The 24,004-nt window shown below is 42.6% G+C and overlaps 1 protein-coding gene across 1 annotated transcript in view; it reads right to left on the bottom strand.

Annotated features, from left to right (window-relative positions):
- Nucleotides 1-904: 904 nt before the first annotated feature.
- The window catches only part of LOC133460955 (zinc finger protein 665-like), a 210,970-nt gene continuing 187,870 nt past the window's right edge, over nucleotides 905-24,004 (bottom strand). Inside the window, exon 6 of the mRNA XM_061741668.1 lies at nucleotides 905-2,560. Within this exon, the coding sequence (XP_061597652.1) occupies nucleotides 1,328-2,560 (1,233 nt within the window). The 3' untranslated portion in view covers nucleotides 905-1,327. The remainder of the gene's footprint in view (nucleotides 2,561-24,004) is intronic.

Below are 24,004 nucleotides of genomic sequence, written 5' to 3' on the forward strand. Positions count from 1 at the left end.
TATATATATATATATGCTTTAATGCATCTACAAATATTTGTGTGAGAATGCCCTTAATGAATAAGATTGTACACGGTAAATAATGTATGCTTTTATGTATAGATGAATACAGGGTATACAGGGTAAGTGTTTATATAGAGGGACATGTAACTGCAAATGGCAATAATCACCCAGGGATCCGCAAATGTATACTCATGTATACCACAATATGTTTACACTGTGTAAAATTGTTAATATTAATTTGTGTAACTTCTCAATACATTAAGATTTTTGACATCTGTTTTGGGAGAAATCTCACTTAGAATTCGAGAGCGGTCGGCTGTGCAAAAATGAATCAGACACACGCTCGCTTTTGCTATAAGATATGAATACATTTATTACCAGCCAGAAAAGCAAGCAAAAAAAAGAAGACTCACACACAACTGCCCTTTGCTAGGATAACTGTGTCAGGTTATCCCCCGCAAATGGCAGAGCAACAAACAATTACACAGGGGCTAGGCTTGATAACTCTTACCTCGACACACAAAGGACTGGAGAGCCGGAACAGTCCAGGGGCAGAGCAGCCATCAACCCGCTCGGCGTCCGTGCACTAGACCCGCAGCTGACTCTGACCCGACTTCCGGCTTTCTCCGTCTTTATATGACAGCTCGCGGAGGGGGAGCGAAAGGGCCCCTTCAACCCCCACCCGCAAGCTCTCACGCTAAGCCTTGGTTCACACGGGACTGAGCTTCCCGTGTGAACAAGCGCCTCTCTCACAGTTACATTAAACAACAGGTGCATAGCTGATATGACTGTTTTGAGAACTAAGGACATTTCAGGACACAAAACTTATTTTTTCTTCCATCATTCCACCTCTTGGCCTGGAAATTTCCTAATTCAAAAACAAGCATAATACATGAGCATAATTAATAAACAAGCATGATACATGAGCATAATTAATATGAAAAGTTGAATTAAGGGCATTCCAGGACACCAAACATATTCCGCCTCTCAACATCCAATAACAAGCTGCTGCTTCAAAAAAAAAAGTCTCTTGCATTCATTGTTCAAGTATGTTCGAGCATGTCTGTTACTTACACTACCATCATATTCAAAATAAAGACTTTTGAATTGAATTCTTGTACTTAATTTTCCAAATCTGGTTATAACTGAACAGCTCCTACAGCTGTAAGAATCTGCTGCTTTTTTAAAAAAATATTCAAAATCCTTCCCACAATCGAACCACCAGAATTATTTCTTTCAAACTAAATTAACTAAACTAAATTGGTGCCTTTTAACTGAACTCTCAAAATAAATGATTTTAGCACTGATCACAAATGTACACTTTTTATTCAGTGTGAATCCGTTTATGTCTCGTCAAATGACCTTGCAGGGCAAAAGCCGCTCCACACTGATCGCATTTGTAAGGCTTGTCTCCAGTGTGAACATGTTGATGACTCGTTAGAGTACTTTGCTGGGCAAAAGCCGCTCCACACTGATCACATCTGTAAGGCTTGTCTCCAGTGTGAATACGTTGATGTCTCGTTAGAGCACCTTGCTCGACAAAAGCCGCTCCACACTGATCACATCTGTACGGCTTGTCTCCAGTGTGAATACGTCGATGTCTCATTAGAGCACCTTGGTCGGCAAAAGCCGCTCCACACTGATCGCATCTGTAAGGCTTTTCCCCAGTGTGAATACGTTGATGTCTCGTTAGAGCACCTTGGTCGGCAAAAGCCGCTCCACACTGATCGCATCTGTAAGGCTTTTCCCCAGTGTGAATACGTTTGTGAGTTGTCAAATCACCTTTCCGGGCAAAAGCCACTCCACACTGATCGCATCTGTAAGGCTTGTCTCCAGTGTGAATATGTTGGTGACTAATTAGACCACTTTGCTGGGCAAAAGCCGCTCCACACTGATCGCATCTGTAAGGCTTTTCCCCAGTGTGAATACGTTGATGTCTCTTCAAATGATCTTGCCGGGCAAAAGCTGCCCCACACTGATCACACCTGTAAGGCTTTTCCCCAGTGTGAATATGTTGGTGAGTCTTCAAATGAACTTGCCGGGCAAAAGCCGCTCCACACTGATCGCATCTGTAAGGCTTTTCCCCAGTGTGAATACGTTGATGTGTCGTTAGAACACCTTGCAGGGCAAAAGCCTTTCCACACTGATCACACCTGTAAGGCTTGTCTCCAGTGTGAATACGTAGATGTCTCGTTAGAGCACCTTGCTGGGCAAAAGCAACTCCACACGGATCACACCTGTAAGGCTTCTCTCCAGAGTGAATACGTTGGTGTCTCGTTAGTTGACTTTGCCGGGCAAAAGCCGCCCCACACTGATCACAGCTGTAAGGCTTGTCTCCAGTGTGAATACGTCGGTGACTCGTTAGAGTACCTTTGTGGGTAAAAGCCGCTCCACACTGATCACACCTGTAAGGCTTGTCTCCAGAGTGAATACGTTGGTGAGTCGTCAAATCACCTTGCCGGGCAAAAGCCGCCCCACACTGATCACAGCTGTACGGTTTATCTCCAGTGTGAGTTTTCTTATGGATCTTCAGGTTTGATGAAGTAATAAAGACTTCCTTGCACTGGTCACAGCAGTATCTTTTGAGTCTTCCTTTGACTTTATTATTCTGAAAAAACAGAGAAGATGACTTAGATTATTTTGGCCGTTTCAGTTTAAATGAAGTGCTGCATTTCATGTTCTTTGCTGTGAAACAATTAAGTTTATCTTATGAGGAATGATGTTAAACATATTCTGTTATGACTGGTCCTTAACAGTATGAGACCTTCAGATGAGACTTAAGGGGGGCGAATGTACTTGCATGGCCGACACGCGTATCCTGGATTCGTTTTACACATCTGCATTGTCCAAAAAACACTGAACGCCTCTGCAACCTGCAGTTCTCGGTTCGCCCACGAGTGGTGCTGGTCCAGCTCAGAGGACCAGTTGAACATGAGTGACTTGACGTGGAAGTCGGGAAATTGTTGAATTCTTTTGAGAGGCTGGCTGAGCAGGAGCTGTCATCCTCATATTTATGATCGACATTGCCACTGCACAGTGACAAACATCCGTGTCAAATTAGCGGGCGGCAAATTGGCAGTCCTTGGTACAGATATGAAGATATACAAGCAAGTGGAAACAACTGTGTAACATTTATGTCTGTGCTCGTCTGAAGATGCAGGGCAAACACAGCAGTCATGGTGCTGATGGGTCGACACCAACTTTACTCCAGATATTTCGGTAAATGAATCTCTTGACGACATGCGCGTGTATGTTCCAAGCTTGTAACTGGCTGCTATAGCTTGTCCCCATCGCCACATAGAGCAGGATGACAGCCAACTGCTCTGCTGCAGTCTCAAACACACCTGGGGCAAGGTGGGTAAGGTGTCTTGCCTAAGGACACTACGACAGCAACTGGGACAGAGCAGGATTTGAACCGCCAACCTTCCGATCATTGGACGACCCGCTCTACCACCTGAGCTGGACTATGTGATGCGTAACAATCTGAGTAAGTCCCTCTATTTTTCCACTTTCATTCAGGTCATCCCCACTGGTGGAGCACTGTAATTTAACTTATAATTGTAAACTGCCTGTGTATGTGTCTATATTAGGGGTGGAACGGTTCATGAAAATAATCCGAACCGTTCGGTACAACTGCTTCGGTTCGGTGCGTGTGTGTGCCGTTCGGTTCATATGCATGCAAAACTTTATCAGTTTTTCATAATGGAAGTAATGGAGTGTAGTAGCAGGGACACACCTGGGGGTGGCGGAATGCAGTTGTAGCGGTTGCTTGTCTCAGCCGGCAATAATCACACGAAGAAGAAGTTTAGCAGCTGAGTTGTGGAGATGGCTAGTGGCGGCGTTAAAACATAAATAGAAGACGCACCGGCAGCACAATATCGCTCTGCAGTGTGGAGGCACTTTGGGTTTGGGGTGACATACGAGGCCGGCAAGAAAGTTGTGGACAAAAGTACCACCGTGTGCAAGCATTGTTCGACCCGCGTTATTTACGCTGCCGGCAACACGTCCAACATGTTGACTCACATGAAGAGACATCACCCCACTCTGTCACTGGACAGCACAAAGAGGAGAGGTACAGAACAACTTGTACTCCCTGCAGCTTTTAAACTACCTTTAAATGACAAGTCCGACAAGGCAAAAGCTATAACCGAAGCAGTGGGGTGTTTTATAGCTAAAGATATGCAGCCTTATGCCGTGGTGGAGGGCGGGGGATTTCAGCGCATGTTAAAAAAGCGCTTGAGCCACGATACAACGTCCCCTCCCGAAAATACTTCAGCAACACGGTAATACCCGCACTTTATGAAGAGACACGAAGAGGAATTGTTAAAGAGTTGTCTGAAGCAGCGTGTGTAGCCCTTACTACCGATGGATGGACCTCCAGGGCTACTGAAAGTTTCCTGACTGTAACTGTCCATCACATTACCTCAGAGTGGGAGCTAAAAAGTTCCGTTTTACAGACCCGCCCCCTATATGACAGCCATACAAGCCAGCATCTCTCTGAAGCACTGACAGAAGCACTGACAGAATGGAAGTTGGAAAGGGGCAGCAGCACAATCCCTGTTACTACAGACAATGCAAAAAATATGGTGAATGCAGTCAATGTAACAGCTGGACTGGGGCCACAAATTGGCTGCTTTGCACATACTGTTAATCTTGCAGCCAAGAATGCAGTATCAGTAAATCAGGTATCCCGACTCCTGGGAAGAGTTAGGAAGGTGGTAGCATTTTTCCATAAGAGTACAACAGCCAGCCATGCCCTCAAACTCAAACAGGCGGTGCTGGAATTACCAGCTCACAAATTAATTCATGATGTCACAACACGCTGGAACACAACATATGACATGTTAGAGCGTTATGTAGAACAGCAGGCCGCCATCTATTCTGCTCTGATGGAAAAGGATATGAAGAAGAATGTCAAGGACATTGCTGTTTTGACTGACAGTGAGGCAAAACTGGCAGAGGATCTGATAAAGATTCTCAAACCTCTAAAGACTGTGACGACACTGATGAGCACAGAAACATCTCCCTCAGTGTCCATGATCATCCCTCTGCAGAAGATGATACTGAAATCCATGACACCAAGTGAAGAGGACAGCTCCACCTCCAAAGATGTTAAGGCAGCCATCACTAAAGACCTGGAGGGCAGATATGGGAACCCTGAACTTCAGGACTATCGGCACAGAGCCACAGCACTGGATCCAAGATTCCAGTCTCTGCCCTACTTGGAAGAAGCCTCTGTTCAGAAGATCTACCGTGATGTCACCAGAGAGATCATGGAAATTGAAGGTATTGTTTTTTATTTTATTTTGTAATTATAACTGAATTTAAACTAATTTTTACCTATTTTATCATCATAACAATTTCTCTATTTTTTAAACTAAACAATGATGAGAAACAATGAAGAGAATGATTTTTGTGTCTTTGCTGCTATGAAAGTATTGTTATCAATATTTTTAAAACAACTTTGCTATTTGTCATTTTATCATGCAGGGTCAACCCAGAGAAGCCCAGATGGCCAGTTCATCCTCAGCTGGAGAGCCAGAGGCATCAGGGATGTCATCTAAAGCTCTTTGGAGAGCTCTTTACAACAGAGGAGAGAGCCACCAAGCCTTTGTCCCACATCATTAAGGAGGAAATCACAGCATACAGGGTCACAGGCTGCATTCCTGTGGATGCAGATCCACTTGCTTGGTGGAAAAGCAACGAACATAAGTATCCTCACATTGCTAAGTTAGCACGACGTTACCTTGCAGTCCCAGGTACATCTGTACCAAGTGAGCAAATTTTTTCCACTGCAGGGGACATTGTCACTGCAAGTAGATCTCGTCTCTTAGCAGAGAATGTGGACAAATTGATCTTCTTGCAAAAGAACATGAAAATATGAGCAAAGCAGTGTTGAATAGTGCAGTGTATGTGTTAGTTTTGGTGTATGCTGCACTTAAATTTCAAGTGGCAAACTGATTATTTTATTTTAGATGGCACAGTGACACTTTAATTTCAAGTGGAAAAATTATTTATTTTGTTATTTTAGATGGCGCGGTGATACGTTTTTATAAGAAATCCAGCATTATTTCTTTGTATTTCAAACACTGTACTTTTATTTTTAAGACTGAAGAAAACTCATCTTTCAATTAAAAATTTCAGAGTTGAAATATGTTGACATTGTTTTTGTGTTGATTTTAAACAAAGGAAACTAAACCGAACCGAAAACCGTGACCACAAAACCGTGATGTGAACCGACCGTGGATTTTGTGAACCGTTCCACCCCTAATAGGAGGATATTTCAGTTGCTAGTATGGTTGGCTGTCTCTACAGTCATGAAAGTTAAATGCTATTAAAGCACTTTAAACTTTAAATCAAAGCATTTTGTTTTTTTCATATAAAATAAAATTTTATATAAAGTTTAGAAGTTTTGGGGCTTTTTCTTGGCTCCTGCGCTGCTGAAATCAGGGCTTATTTCTATTTCTGAAAGGTGGCAACCCTAGTGCCGACACCAGCTACTGGTCGTATAACGATGCACGCACGACAGTATGTAACTGACGTATGTAACTAGGTGCGCTTGTTTTATGGCTCTGAGAAGGAGAGACGAGAGCGTGCGAAAAGCCTGTAATTTAATTGCCCGCGGCTAAAAGCAAATACGTGACAATATATACTCGAATATTCACGATAGTCAATTTGTACATCGCACAGAGTACAAGCCGAGATACATCGACTATACTCGATATATATCGCACAGCCCTAACTCCAATATGAAATAGAAGATATTTAAAAAAGAACAATTATAAATCAGGTCCCAAAGCAATGAAATTATTGACGAGATGTTTACGAAAACAACAAGCAGAAATTACAGTCAATAAAATGTATGACCCCAAAACAAATCAGCCCAAATATAAACGAAAAGAAATTGAAAATATCTTTAAAGATTATTACAAAGAACTCTAAACTGAATAGTCAGATTTGAACCAGGAAAATATTAAAACTTTCCTCAACTCCCCAGACCTACCTTCAATAGGCACAAAAAGTAACAAGGACAACAATCAATGAAAATCGGAAAGCAATTGGCAAATTAAAATCAAATAAAGCACCTGGTAGCGATGGATTTCCCTCTGAGTGGTATAAAAATTTTAGTGAAGAACTAACACCACTACTCCACAGTACTTTCAATTGGGTTATGAGTGATGATAAACCCCCCCCGAGTTAATTTGGAATTTGTATACTTAACTCTGGAAAAATTGGGATTTAATAATAGGTCAATTCCGTGTATCAGGTCTATATATAACAAACCCACAGCTAGGCTGAAAGTGAATGGCTCTTTGTCAGAAAGATTTACCTTAGAAAGAGGAACTAGACAGGGCTGCTGCCTTAGTCCAACACTGTTTGCCCTGCACATTGAGCCGTTGGCCCAGATGGTTAGACAAGATCCCTCAATAAAAGGCATAGATATAAATGAACAAAAACATATAAGTTTGTTTCGCAGATGATATTATGATTTATTTGAAAAACCCAGTTGTTCATTCAAGCAACTTACACAAATTCTAGAAAGATTTGGTTTATATTCGGGCTATAAAGTAAATATACTTAAAACCTAACTTCTCATGTTTAATTGCTCGCCTAATCAAGAACTGAGGGAATGGCAGATAAACTGGGAAACTAAATCAATTAAATATTTGGGCATAAAAGACCTTTCTAAATTATATAGAAGCAAATATGAACACATTGATAAGAATGTAAGGGAATACATTAATAGATGGATAAACTATCCACTGGGATTAATTGATTGAGGATAAATGTGGTTAAAATGAACATCCTGCCACGTTTGCTATAAGTGTTCTTATCTTTACCGGTTGCGATCTAACTAATCAGGACTTATTTAGATACCTGCAAATGAGGGACTATTATATCAAAAATATGAATATAAAATACATCCTATCATAAAACTACTGGCTAGGGCATATAGCCATGCCATCTGTTTTATATGGCTGCTTAATGGACTCCAGAATAAAATCAACATTGTATGTTAAAGCAAAGTGGGAAAGGGAGCTGGGTGAAGAGATTCCAGAGGGCAAATTATATGAGTTGTGGAAAACAATCCAAAATACTACACAGTCTCTGAGATGGAGAGAATTTAATTGGAAGAACTTAATTCGATATTTTATCACACCTAAAATCAGAGCTAAACAGATAAATACCCACCAACCATGCTGGAGATTGTGTAACCACATGGATCCAGATCACACACACATATCTTGGAAATGTATGAATGTACAGCCCTTCTGGGGGAATGTTCACTCAGTTCTCTGTAATGTACTGGGATATGTGATCCTGTCTTACTCTGTACCTTGGACATTTGGATGGATGGGTATATGTTGGAGACAGATATCTGGTCAAGATTTTCCTAGTGGCTGGGAAGAAGGCCATTACCAAAAACCGGCTCAAGTCTGATCCCCTCAGTAACAAACAATGGATGTCAGTTATAGATGAAATACTGGTGATGGAACATCTCACATATAAGTTGAAAATGGAAGAAGATCTCTTTGTAACGAACTGGGGAAAATGGTTGTCATATAAGGAAAGAAGTGACTCTACATAACTGTGCACAGGCTCTGTTCAATCTTTCTGAATAGTTATTATATGTTTGTTTTTGTATTAATTTGTTTTGTCCTCTTTAGTATTATCATTATTGCCATTATTATTTTCTATTTGACAGTTTCTTTCCTGATCCGTAGATCTGAGGAATTCGTCTTAAATGTGTTTGTTAACATTGATAATTGAAATAAATCAAAATTGATTAAAAAAAGTGTGGTGATGATGTCCTCCATTTCTAGACCTGCCCCCCCTGGCTCTGTGGGCCTGCTGATGGCCGGTGTCTCTTGGACCTTACCTTGGTGTCAGTGTTACGGGCCTCAGGTCCTGAGACCGCTGCAACAAGATTGGAGCTTTGCCTCACGGAGTTGAATCCTCCTAACTCTCCTCTGGAAACCTGGGAAGCAGAATTGAAACGTCAGGAGGGAGCCGGCCGTCTTTCTTCCCCGGAAAGCTTGGTCTGATTTATTTTGGAGACCGCCTCTCTCTTCTATTGACTGTAAACTTTTGAAAGAAGGGTCGATAATTCCTGTCAGCCAATGCAATCAGAGTTACCCATGTGCGTATTCTCCAAAGGTAAACAGTCTCCAGAGCATACTGAGTGCACGGACGCCAGTGAGCATTAAACCAGTTTAAAACAAATATAAAAACATGATTTTCACAAGGTACAAAGAGGAAGGGGTTTAGCGCCTTTAGGGGCCTGATATAAAACTATTGGGTAGACTGGTTTATATTTATGTACAGAAATGGGCTGCTAATCATAAGAGTGAATATAATATATATATATATATATATATATATATATATATATATATTAGGGCTGGGCGATTATACGATCTCGATTTGTGATCGCGATCAAATTAAGTTCGATCACGGTGATCAGCTGTGGGTCTACTTTCTCGATCACGTGCAAAACATACTGCAGCAAAGTGCACGACAACCAATCACAACCCGCTTTCCTGGCACCGCGCTGTCTGCATTAATTGATCATGCATGACATGCCGCGGCAAGTTGCATGACCATAGGCAGTAAACTAGTCACATCTGCCTCCCCTGCACTGGTGGGAGCAAGCGTGACCAGAGAGAATAAAACTACAAGACAACAACCACAGGCTAGCGTTAGCTTAGCTTCGAGCCGACCGGGACTCACGGTTAGCGGTTATTTATTTATTTATTTCCCCAGACAACTTCTTCCGAGCGTACAGGAGGAGGGTGTGATGGATTCACAAAATGCCCTTCGTGATGGATGTATTGTGTATTCGAACCGCACTCATTAAAGTTGTGATTCGCTCTGCTTGTACCACAAATTACTCATCACCGCACGACTTCAGAAACTCCGCGGCCCCGACATGGGTGTGTGTGTGCGTGCGTGCGTGCGTGTGCGCGCTCAGCGGAGTGAATGTGTCGGAACGCGGAGGCAACAAGCAGAGCTCACCAGATGACGCCGTAGGCTCTGCGTTGGTGTCACGCGGGACCATAAATCAGCCTTAAGTCCCCTTTAGGCTAATACTGTGAGAAATAACCTCTCATAATAGAGGTACTACAGTTAATAAATGTAATAAAACTGCCGTTTCTGCGGGCTACTGAGTCCCCTAAGTGGCGAGTGAGTTTTAACTCCTTAATTACTAACCAGCGTCAGAGTCACGCACAGTACACAATCTGTGATGTTAGAGAGCCACCTTTTGGTCAATTAAAGCAACAGCATCGCCAGCTGCTTGACAGTGGCTCAACTCATATTAGTTTACTGTTTTTGTTTTTAATAATGTCATTGCAATTTTATCTATGCAATTGTGGAAAAAAATGGCAAAATAAATGAAAAACTGTGAACAACCGCATTCCGTAGGCTATTCAGTACTCAGCCAAGTCTTTACATTTTATTCCGCTTCAGTTTCGGCCTCAAATTTTCATTTTGGTGCATCCCTAGTTTTTTCGGTGGGTACCACTGGTAGCATTCTGGATTCTTGTTAAAACATGCTATTTGCTTTATTTGTTAATAAAAAAACAACTAATCTCTGGTTTCTTTCTATTTTATTCCAGAAGGGAGGACACACACACACACACACACACACACACACACACACACACACACACACACACACACACACACACACACACACACACACACACACACACACACACACACACACACACACACACACACACACACACACACACACACACACACACACACACACACACACACACAAAAAATTATATTATATATATATAAAATGTATGTGTGTGAATACGTGTGTAAGTAGATATATACATTAGGGGTGTAACGTACATGTATTTGTATTGAACCGTTCGGTATAGCGTGTTCGGTTCGGAACGGAGGCGTACCGAACGAGTTTCCACACGGACATATAAAGTAGAGGACCGCACGTTGTGGAGCAGAGCGCTGCTGCAGCTGCACATAGGCAGTTGCGCTCACACCGAGAAACAACAAGCAACAGTTGTAGCCGACCAAATCCGCTCCGACCCGGTGTATCAGTATCAGCGCAGACAGACTGCAGCTTCGCCTGAATTATGGTTCCGCGTTAAATGTTGCGTTAAATCGATGGCGTAGGGACGCAGTGCGGTGTGCGTCGCCGCGTACCCTACGCCATTGGTTCTGCGTTGGTGTGACGCGGAACCATAAATCAGCCACCGGGAGCAAGGGCTCGCTGGGTTGATGTTGATCTGCGGACCAAACTTGTTAAGGAGCATCAAACTCACTCTTATCTACGCGGAAATAACGCTAAAATATAAAGAAGGCATCCCAAAGTGTGATCTATGGTGAAATAGGAAAATTAAGATGTGTACGCTATATGTGTAGGCTGTTCCCACTGTTCCCTTCAGTTCTGCAGCGCAGCTGGAAACCCCGCCCACCCCCGCCCCGCTGCAGGCACTGACGCTTTCAGTGTGAATGCAGGGTTATAAATGTTATTTAATCTGAGCAACAACTTTAAACTGTTCAGTGTTGCATTTGTTCAATTTTGCACATTTGATGTAGAAAAGATTTGTTTTTAAGATTTAAGATTTTGTTGTTTATAAGTCAAAACCTTATAAATGTTATTTAATCTGAGCAACAACTTTAAACTGTTCAGTGTTGCAACTGTTCAATTTTGCACATCAGGGAGATATTTTTTTTTAAGTCTGAGCCAATGTTATTTTGTGTGTGTGTAATAAACAACTAGCACGTTTATATTTTGGATTTTGGTTTCTTACTGTACCGAAAATGAACCGAACCGTGACCTCCAAACCGAGGTACGTACCGAACCGAGATTTTTGTGTACCGTTACACCCCTAATATACATACATACATACATACATACATACATACATGTAGATATAGAGCAGATGGAGTTAATATAGAGATAGTATGGTGTAAATAGGTATATATATATATAAATATTTATATGGGCGTGTGTGTACAAATATATAGAAATACTCAACTGTATGTATGTATGTATGTATAGGTAAGTGTGTGAGTATAATTATAGTATAGTTAGTTATTATAAATACATGTTAATAAATGATTAGTGAATTGGGGTATAGAATTAAATATGTAACACTTCTTCCTACTGCTTTTTGCACATGTAAATTAAGATAGTAAGTGTTAAAGTATGAAATTCTTTGTTTTGTTTTCTTATTTTCTCTTTAATTGTTGTTTTTTACATGTACAAAATAAAAATAAAATAAATAAAATAAATAAAAGTTCTCTAGCTCTTGGTGATGAATATGGTTTGGGTTACAAAATAATCCTGAAGGAAGAAGATGGCATAAAAATAAGTGTAGATTAAGTTTTCAAAAACTACGTATGAGTGATGCTGGTGCTCTGTTTGAAACCAGATGGGTCATTGTCTCGGTTTCTTTGTTTCGGGCCATGTGGTCAACTGGAAGACAATGTGGTCTTACAGTTGATGTTAGACCTCAGAGTTGAAGTTACACCTTTACCATGTTCAACACGTGGCTGCGGCTCAACACTTGCAACATTGTTAGACTCACTAAATAAACTTTAAAGGTTTCAAACAAAAACTTACCTGGTCCTGGTCTTTCTCCTTCTCCATTCTTCCAAAATGTTCCAATCTTCAATGTAACGGGAGTTTCTCTGGTCTGAACCAGAGCAGTGGATAAAACAGAGGCGACGCTTCCATAGGACTCCGTTGGAAATCATGGTGGCAGCACTTCCGGGTTATGGAGCCTTTATTTAAAAAACTTTATTAGCAAATGTTGCTCTACAAACCATAGACATATAAACTAGGACGCCCCGTGGAGCTGCTGCGATACATAGATATAAATATATAAAGATATAGATATAAAGACCACCATGTATCGTTAAAAGCTGCTGTTTGACCCGCTCAGGTTTGATATTCCGGGGCTCGAACCCCCGACACACCGAGGATCATGGCGTCCACCGCGGCAGGGAAGCAGCGGATCCCCGAGGTGGCGAAGGTACGAAACCCGGAGCTTAGGGAAGCTAAGCTAAGCTAATGTGGCGAGACGTAGTGCAGAGGGGGAAGTTGTCCAACAACGCCACCTGGGGAATTGCACCCCAGGAAATAAACTCGACTCGGTCTACTATGAGGTCACACAGATTCGTTACACTAAGTTAAAAGAGTACATGAGACGGACTTCCAAAGATATATAAATTACTTTTATTTAACAATAGTTTAAAATGAACATGTTCTTTTCAACCCGAGTGTCTGCTAAAACCAGTAGTTTAAGGGGAAAATAAACAAAAAAAGGGGAGCAGGGCCAAACTCAGGGAGGCGGACAGATTAAAGAAACTAAAAAAAACACACAACACTACAAACCAAACCACCACGTGCCACAGCAACTTAAGGGATGTGAGATGGGGACCACCACCAGGGAGTCTGCCACGCACTACCCAGCTCCTGTCCAGGGGGAAAAGAAACAAAATTAGGGGAAGTGACACTCAAGGGTTGGATTATACAAATATTTAAAATAGCCTATTCTAAAACACTCACAACATTCACACCCACATGCAGACCAACAGAAAGAATACAAATTAATTGTTTTAAGGTAAACAGAAATACTTAAATAGTAACTCAGCTATGGGTGGCAACCCATAGCTAAATAACGAAATCAAAAATGTAACCAAAAACTAAACAACATAACCAGATGTGACTCAAAAAAAGAAAACAAACAAAAAGAAATAAACCAACAAACAAAGAAACACAACAATTGCGGTGGGGCTTCAGTCTTATGGTGCGTGGAGAGCCGCAACCAGAATTAAAAACAATGGCGTAGAAGACACGAGTGAAGATGAAGCGGCTGCACCAAGGCTGGAGGCCGCAGAGGTTTGACTTGGATGGCTGTGATGGTCAGCAATAAGCTGTGCAGTGGATCCTAGGAGCGCAGGAGGAGAGAAAACTTCTGCAGATTCCACAGCTACAGCAGGACAGAGCAAAGGGCAAAAGCTGTTAGCACAGGGCTACTATAGCCAACAGAGATGAATAAAAAGAAGAGCAGGCATACCGATAAAGAGAGCTTTAACGCTCACGATCCAGTCCCAGTCTGCAAAACAGCAGAGAGGGGACACCACACCTCCTCCAGCTGCAACCCAACTGACACGGCTAACACTGAGAACAAAATCACGGTGGTTGTTACACCATAATGTGCCACCACGTTGCACAACGTTGACACACCTACACTTACCTTGTAAACGACCACACTCTAATCATGCCAAGACCAAGCTAACAGAGCATGCCAAACAACTGGAGCAAGCCGACACAGGTCCTTTCCAGGTAAATGCCAGAGAGAGGATGCGACCTGCAGGAGCGCAGTACTTATCAGGTGGTGCTGATTAACAATCAAGCACAGGTGATGCCGATTGAGTGGGAGGGGGTGGAGCAGAGCAACACCCGACCTGCCACACTAAGCTAAGCTAAGTTAAGCTAAGCAGGGTTTGGACAGGGCACGGGTTTTAGTCATGAAGTCTTAGCGTTTTCAACTGTTTCTGTGTCAAACTGGGGCTGGTGTCGGGCTCACATTCATATGAATTAGTGGAATCAGTTCTTATTGATGGATTAATTCAGTTTAATTAGTTTAATCCACACTAGGGTTTCCACCTTTCACAAATAGAAATAAGGGACGCCCTGATTTCAGCAGCGCAGGAGCAAAAAAAAAAGCCCCAAAACTTCTAAACTGCATAAAAATGTGTTTATTTTATATGAAAAAACTAAAGGCTTTGATTTAAAGTTTAAAGTGCTTTAATAGCGTTGAACTTTCATGACTGTAGAGACAGAAAAACCATATAGTAACTGAAATATCCTCCTATGTATGTATGTATGTATGTATGTATGTATGTATGTATGTATGTATGTATGTATGTATGTATGTATGTATGTATGTATGTATGTATGTATGTCCACATCAGCCCAGATGTAGAATATACAGGTGAAGAATATGGTGTAAAAGTTCATTTATTTCAATAATTCAACTAGAATATGGTGTAAAAGTTAATTTATTTCAGTAATTCAACTAGAATATGGTGTAAAAGTTAATTTATTTCAATAATTCAACTAGAATATGGTGTAAAAGTTAATTTATTTCAATAATTCAACTAGAATATGGTGTAAAAGTTAATTTATTTCAATAATTCAACTAGAATTTGGTGTAAAAGTTAATTTATTTCAGTAATTCAACTAGAATATGGTGTAAAAGTTAATTTATTTTAATAATTCAACTAGAATATGGTGTAACAGTTAATTTATTTCAATAATTCAACTAGAATATGGTGTAAAAGTTATTTATTTCAATAATTCAACTGGAATATGGTGTAAAAGTTAATTTATTTCAATAATTCAACTAGAATATGGTGTAAAAGTTAATTTATTTCAATAATTCAACTTAAAACTAATATATTACCTAGTCCTATTACATGCAAAGCAAGATATGTTAAACCTTTATTTGTTATAGTTTTGATGGTGGAATTGTTTATTGATTTCATAAAATATTCTCTTAATTTATTTTTTATTTGGGGTTTTCATAAACTGTGAGCCATAATCACCAAAATGATAACAAATAAAGGCTTGAAATATTTCACTTTGAATGTAGTGGGAAATAATATATTTGTTTCACCTTTAGTTAAATTTACTACGAATGACGTTTTGTAATATATTCAAATGTTCCAACCTTCATCTGTATATTATGACATCAATAAATAAGAGCATAATAAATGTCCGTATTGGTTCAATACGGAACGCAACTTTTAATTCCCAACCCCGACCTGGAGGTGAAGCCCGAGTCCTCCCCGCTGTCTGGCACACACATATAATAATAATAATAATAATAATAATAATAATAATAATAATAATAATAATAATAATAATAATAATAATATAATATATAATGAATGAAAATACGGGACAAATCGTGTCCCGTATTAGTTCAATACGGGACGCAACACTTTTCTCTCAAATAAAGGACAATTCCGTATTTTACGGGACGGGTGGCGACCCTAATCCAGACTTCTGGCAGAGTTTAGTTTAGTTTGGTTAGTTTTTGTTTCAGCAGAACTTTGATCACATCCGGGTTCTTCTGCCTGAAATCTGGAGAAAACATGTTTCAAAGTTGGTGGGGGGGGCACTAATGTGCAGTCAACAGCATAGAAAACATATCAGTCGTCGGTAAACTTGGAGTCAAGACCCCCTAAACCCAGACCAGGACCAGAGAGTTTACTTACTTACTTAAATCTTATTTGAGAGGGACCATCAGGGCTTTCCACAAGCGCCGGCTGCCGGCCATATAGCCGACTACTCGATTAGGTCCAGCCGGCTACTTTAATGACGCTTATTTTTATAGCCTATAAATATTATTTTTCGATTTTAATAAAATTAAATGTTTTCTCATAGCCTGACAATAATGTCAAACTGAACAGCTATTTCAGGGTGTTTATGGTGTTTCAGGTGAAGAACGAAGCTCCTGCAGAGATATTTCAGGGTGTTTGTGGTGTTTCAGGTGAAGAACAAAGCTCCTGCAGAGATATTTCAGGGTGTTTGTGGTGTTTCAGGTGAAGAACGAAGCTCCTGCCGAGGTGCAGATCACCGCCGAGCAGCTGCTGAGAGAAGCCAAGGAGAGGGAGCTGGAACTTCTGCCGCCCAAGCAGGAGATTACCGTCAAGGAGGAGCTCAACGACTCCAAGCTGAGGAAGAGGAAGGTAAACCTGCTTCCAGGCTCCGTTATCTTGAAACAAACACCCCAGTTTAGTCTCTTGACTTCACGCTGAGCTGCTTTCTTGAAGGCCTTTGAGGACCAACATCAGGAAGAATCCAACCGTCATCAGTTAGGGCTCAGTTCTACTTGCAGTTCAGAACGCGTACGCATCGTTGTTTTGGGAGAAATCTCAATTAGGTTCTAGGAGTGGTCGGCTGTACCAAAATTAATCAGACACACACTCGCTTTTGCTATAAGATATGAATAAATTTATTAGCAAAAAGCAAGCATTTACATAGAAGACATCCACAAAACCAGCAGTTTGCTAGGATAACTCTGCGTCACGTTACCCCCCGCAAATGGCAGAACAACATACAATCATCACAAGGGGCCTGGCCTAAAACTCTTACCTCGACACAGAACTGGGAGAGCCGGACAGTCCAAATAAGAGCAGCCTTCAACCCGCCGGGCGTCCTGCACCACGGCAGACTCTCACTGGACTTCCGCCTTCCCTGTCTTTTATACCTTTCCCTCAGCACCTTGCGGAGGGGGTGGGGGGGGAAGACCTATTCGCCCCCCGTCCGCAAGCTCTCAAAACAAGTTTCGGCTCCCACGGGACCCAAAATCCCGTGCGAACCAGGCCCTTTCTCACAGAAAAACAGGCATTTGCTATAATAAACAGCAGGTGCGTGGCTGACTAAAACTAAAGCTGTGTTTTGGGAACCCAGGGCATCTTCAGGACACAAAACTTATTTTTTCTCACTTCATTCCACCTCTGGCCTGAAGATGTCCCGATTCACAAACAAGTATAACACATGAGCATAATTAATATGAAAAGTTGAATTAAGGGCATTCCAGGACATCAAACAAACTCCGTTTCTCATTCCACCTCTTGGCCTGGAAACGTCCTTAATTCAAAAACAAACATCAATTACCATGGTAATCATCAAAGGTGCCTTCTCTTCTCCACTACGTCCACTAAACCTGTACCATCTACATGCATTTTGAATATAGTGGCATGCAAACTTTATTACACATGGTAAGCACACAGAATACAACAACCAATATTAACAGTGGAGGCACCACATGTGTTGCAGACATTCTTGAAAAGATATCCCACCAATGATGTGCGTTATTCTGCTCTATCACCTTAGCGGCATGTACCACCTCTCCACCGGTGATGAGGGTCGACACGAGGAGTCTGGACACGTTAGACCCATGGGACTTAATAATTTGTTTTAGCTCCGTAGACTGATTCAGTGCGCCTCTGAACCTGTCCAGGGAGATAGTCCAAGGCAAACTCAGTGCCTTCCATCGGACCCCGTCAGATGGTATTCTGACGTGAAATTTGTAAGTCTAAAGGTCTGGTTGTTCCAGTGCCAGGTGTACGCATCCCTCAAACATCCAGAGAACGGTGTCTGCGGCAACCTTTCACATAGTGGTCATGATATCTAGTCCTAGTCATACAGGCAACCTCCTTATCTGTCATATCACAAGCTTTCAAATCATACACATTATTGGCTATTATTGGCAAAACATAAAGCTTACAGATTGGCGCATCAGTCACATTCATCTGGATCCATTTAACTGGTCTTTAATTCGTCCCGCTGCAATCTAGCATGCACAGTTCGCCACCACATCCAGAAGTACTGATAGCATCAGAAACGTTCACAAACACTTCACTAGACATATCAGACAATTCAACATTCCATTTATTATACAGGCAGTCTCTTCTCGTCCTCTTCCTCCTCGTCTTCCTCCTCCTCGTCACCTTCAGCATCCCCTGTCCAAGGGAATGGACGGCGCCTGAGGTTGACCTCCCAGCACTCGACAACACGGTTCCGGTCATCCCCCATCGAAAGCGTTGGACACGCCCAGAACAGCTCCAGCTCCTCCAAGGAGGGTGTCACACCATGCGCGTCTCCGTCGTGTGTGATGGCATGATGGCAGGACTGGCATCCTCACCGTCCACACCACACCCGTGCGCGCCCGAGCCTCAGCCGAACCCTGACCGGTGGCGCTTACAGGACCCCGAATCCGGCACCACCACGTCTTAGGCGGAACTCGTAGTTCAGAGCCATCTCCAGTTGGTTCAGGTCACTCCTGTATCATACAAAACTTCATAAGACACACAAGATTAGTTTACACACAAACAGCATTCGCTAACTGGGATCGTCACCCAGTTCTGCTCTCCAGTGTCATCACAGTGCATGTTCCATCATCGCCCTGGGCAATCAGTGACAAAACAAACCAAATTTAACTGTCAGGATGCACTGGAACACTGAGAAAACAAAGAAAAATTAAAGCTGCAAGCAGCAATGAACGGGCCCTCGCACTCACGGCCACCGCCCCCCATGAGCATATCAGAAACGACACCACCCACGACTTCCTATGTCAAACCATTCAAAAGTTATAGCAGAAAAAAGGGACAGCCAATCAGAATAAGGGGCGGGGCTAATTCAGGCCAATGAAGGTCAAGGACTCCATACAGAATCTGATGACACCACCCACGACTCTCTATGTCAAACCATTCCAAAGTTATAGCAGAAAATCGGGACAACCAATCAGAAGAAGGGGCGGGGCTAATTAAGGCCAACGAAGCTTAAGAACTCATTACAGAGTCCCATGACACCACCCACGACTTCCTATGTCAAACCATTCAAAAGTTATGGCAGAGAAAAGTATTCTAGGGGGCGCTGTTGAGCCGTTAGGCCACGCCCATTAATGCAAAACCATGAAATATCAAATGTATCGCCAGGCCTGGCTTGCATGCAAGATTTGGTGACTATCAAATATGGACCAATCAGATGAAGGGGGGGCGCGCCTTTTGGCGTCTAGCGTCGCCATGGTAACACTTTTGAAAGAGAAAAGTAATGCGTGGTGTCGCAGCATGGAGACGCACATTTTGATGTATAACACTCCTGGGTGCACGTTACGGTTCGGGCCGTATTAATTGCCGAAGGAATGGCAAACATTTAGCCAAAATTACACAATTAATTCAAAATGGCCGACTTCCTGTTCGGTTTCGGCCATGGCTCCAAGAGACTTTTCTTTAAGTTGTGCCATGCTACACGTGTGTAGCGATTTTCGTGCATGTACGTCAAACCGTATCGTGGGGCTTGAGGCACAAAGTTTTCCGGGGGGCGCTGTTCAGCCATTTTGCCACGCCCATTAATGCAAACCATGAAATATCAAATTTATCGCCAGGCCCTGCTTGCATGCCAAATTTGGTGCCTTTTGGGGAACTATCAAATATGGACCAATCAGATGAAGGGGGGGCACGCTTGTTGGCGTCTAGCGTCGCCACGGTAACACTTTTGAAAGAGAAAAGTAATGCGTGTAGTCGCAGGATGGAGACGCACATTCTGATGTATAACACATCTGGGTTCATGATACGGTTCGGGCCGTATTAATTCTCGAAGGAATGGCATATATTGCTCCAAAATTACGTGATTCATTCAGAATGTTCAAAATGGCCGACTTCCTGTTCGGTTTCGACCATGGTGCCAAGAGACTTTTCTGTAAGTTGCAACATGATACAGGTGTGTACCGACTTTCGTTCATGTACGTCAAACCGTATTATGGGGCTTGAGGCGCAAAGTTTTTTCTGTCTGAACCAATCAGATGAAGGGTGGGCGCGCTTTTTGGCGTCTAGCGTCGCCACGGTAACGCTTTTGAGAGAGAAAAGTAATGCGTGGTGTCGGAGGATGGAGACGCACATTTTGATGTATAACACACCTGGGTGCTTGTTACGGTTCGGGCCGTATTAATTGCCGAAGGAATGGCATAAATTTCGCCAAAATGACACGACTAATTAAAAATGGCCGACATCCTGTTCGGTTTCGGCCATGACACCAAGAGACTTTTCTTTAAGTTACGTCATGATACAGGCATGTACTGATTTTCGTGCATGTACGTCAAACCGTATCGTGGGGCTTGAGGCACAAAGTTTTCAAGGGGGCGCTGTTGAGCCATTTTGCCACGCCCATTAATGCAAACCATTAAATATCAAATTTTTCGCCAGGCCTGGCTTGGGTGCAAAATTTGGTGACTTTTTGGGCACATTTAGGGGGGCAAAAAGGCCCTCCTTTCGTCAGAAAAATAATAAGAATAATAATTAAAGCTGCAAGCAGCGATGAACGGGCCCTCGCACTCACGGCCACCGCGCCCCATAAGCATATCAGAAAAGACACCACCCACGACTTCCTATGTCAAACCATTCAAAAGTTATAGCAGAAAAAAGGGACAACCAATCAGAAGAAGGGGCGGGGCTAATTCAGGCCAATGAAATTCAAGGACTCCATACAGAATCTGATGACACCACCCAGGACTCTCTATGTCAAACCATTCCAATGTTATAGCAAAAAGTCGGGACAACCAATCAGAAGAAGGGGCGGGGCTAATTAAGGCCAACGAAGCTTAAGGACTCATTACAGAGTCCCATGACACCACCCACAACTTCCTATGTCAAACCATTCAAAAGTTATGGCAGATAAAAGTATTCTAGGGGGCGCTGTTGAGCCGTTAGGCAACGCCCATTAATGCAAACCATGAAATATCACATTTATCGCCAAGTCTGGCTTGCATGCAAAATTTGGTGACTTTTGGAGACCTATCAAATATGGACCAATCACATGAAGGGGGGGCGCACCTTTTGGCGTCTAGCGTCGCCACGGTAACACTTTTGAAAGAGAAAAGTAATGCGTGGTGTCGCAGGATGTAGACGCACATTTTGATGTATAACACATCTGGGTGCACGTTACGGTTCGGGCTGAATTAACTGCCGAAAGAATGGCATAAATTTCGCCAAAATGACACAATTTATTCAAAATGGCCGACATCCTGTTCGGTTTCGGCCATGGCTCCAAGAGACTTTTCTTTAAGTTGTTCCATAATACAGGTATGTAGCGATTTTCGTGCATGTACGTCAAACCGTATTGTGGGGCTTGAGGCACAAAGTTTTCCGGGGGGCGCTGTTGAGCCATTTTGCCACGCCCATTAATGCAAACCATGAAGTATCAAATTTATCGCCAGGCCTGTCTTACATGCCAAATTTGGTGCCTTTTGGGGAACTATCAAATATGGACCAATCAGATGAAGGGGGGGTGCGCTTGTTGGCGACTAGTGTCGCCACGGTAACACTTTTCAAAGAGAAAAGTAATGCGTGTAGTCGCAGGATGGAGACACACATTTTGATGTATAACACATCTGGGTTCACAATACGGTTCGGGCTGAATTAACTCTCGAAGGAATGGCATATATTGCTCAAAAATTACGCAATTAATTCAGAATGTTCAAAATGGCCGACTTCCTGTTCGGTTTCGGCCATGGCGCCAAGAGACTTTTCTTTTAGTTGCGACATGATACAGAAGTGTACCGATTTTCGTTCATGTACGTCAAACCGTATTATGGGGCTTGAGGCGCAAAGTTTTTTCTGTCTGAACCAACCAGATGAAGGGTGGGCGCGCTTTTTGGCGTCTAGCGTCGCCACGGTAACGCTTTTGAAAGAGAAAAGTAATGCGTGGTGTCGGAGGATGGAGACGAACATTTTGATGTATAACACACCTCGGTGCACGTTACGGTTCGGGCTGAATTAACTGCCGAAGGAATGGCATAAATTGCGCCAAAGTGACACGATTAATTCAAAATGGCCGACTTCCTGTTCGGTTTCGGGCATGACGCCAAGAGACTTTTCTTTAAGTTGTCCCATGATACAGGTGTGTACCGATTTTCGTGCATGTACGTCAAACCGTATCGTGGGGCTTGAGGCACAAAGTTTTCAAGGGGGCGCTGTTGAGCCATTTTGCCACACCCATTAATGCAAACCATTAAATATCAAATTTTTCGCCAGGCCTGACTTGGGTGCAAAATTTGGTGACTTTTTGGGCATGTTAAGGGGGGCAAAAAGGCCATCACTTTGTCAGAAGAAAAAAAAAAATAATAATAATAATAAAAATTCCTGCAAATACAATAGGGCCTTCGCACTGCAAGTGCTCGGGCCCTAATAATTAAAGCTGCAAGCAGCGATGAACGGGCCCTCGCACTCACGTCCACCGCCCCCCATAAGCATATCAGAAATGACAGCACCCACGACTCTCTATGTCAAACCATTCAAAAGTTATAGCAGAAAAAAGGGACAACCAATCAGAAGAAGGGGCGGGGCTAATTCAAGCCAATGAAGGTCAAGGATTCCATACAGAATCTGATGACACCACCCACGACTCTCTATGTCAAACCATTCCAAAGTTATAGCAGGAAATCGGGACAACCAATCAGAAGAAGGGGCGGGGCTAATTAAGGCCAACGAAGCTTAAGGACTAATTACAGAGTCCCATGACACCACCCACGACTTCCTATGTCAAACCATTCAAAAGTTATAGCAGAAAAAAGGGACAGCCAATCAGAAGAAGGGGCGGGGCTAATTTAAGCCAATGAAGGTCAAGGGCTCCATAAAGAATCTGATGACACCACCCACGACTTCCTATGTCAAACAATTAAAATGTTATAGCAGAAAAAAGGGACAACCAATGACAAGAAGGGGCGGGGCTAATTCATGCCAATGAAGGTCAAGGACTCCATACAGAATCTTATGACACCACCCAGGACTCTCTATGTCAAACCATTCAAAAGTTATGGCAGGGGGCGCTGTTGAGCCGTTAGGCCACGCCCATTAATGCAAACCATGAAATATCAAATGTATCGCCAAGTCTGGCTTGCATGCAAAATTTGGTGACTTTTGTAGAACTATCAAATATGGACCAATCACATGAAGGGGGGGCGCGCCTTTTGGCGTCTAGCGTCGCCACGGTAACACTTTTGAAAGAGAAAAGTAATGCGTGGTGTCGCAGGATGTAGACGCACATTTTGATGTATAACACACCTGGGGGCACGTTACGGTTCGGGCTGAATTAACTGCCGAAGGAATGGCATAAATTTCGCCAAAATGACACAATGTATTCAAAATGGCCGACATCCTGTTCGGTTTCGGCCATGGCTCCAAGAGACTTTTCTTTAAGTTGTGCCATGATACAGGTGTGTAGCGATTTTCGTGCATGTACGTCAAACCGTATTGTGGGGCTTGAGGCACAAAGTTTTCCGGGGGGCGCTGTTGAGCCATTTTGCCACGCCCATTAATGCAAACCATGAAATATCAAATTTATCACCAGGCCTGGCTTGCATGCCAAATTTGGTGCCTTTTGGGGAACTATCAAATATGGACCAATCAGATGAAGGGGGGGTGCGCTTGTTGGCGTCTA

This window comes from Cololabis saira, chromosome 15 (assembly GCF_033807715.1).
Source record: "Cololabis saira isolate AMF1-May2022 chromosome 15, fColSai1.1, whole genome shotgun sequence".
Classification (NCBI taxonomy): Eukaryota; Metazoa; Chordata; class Actinopteri; order Beloniformes; family Belonidae; genus Cololabis; species Cololabis saira.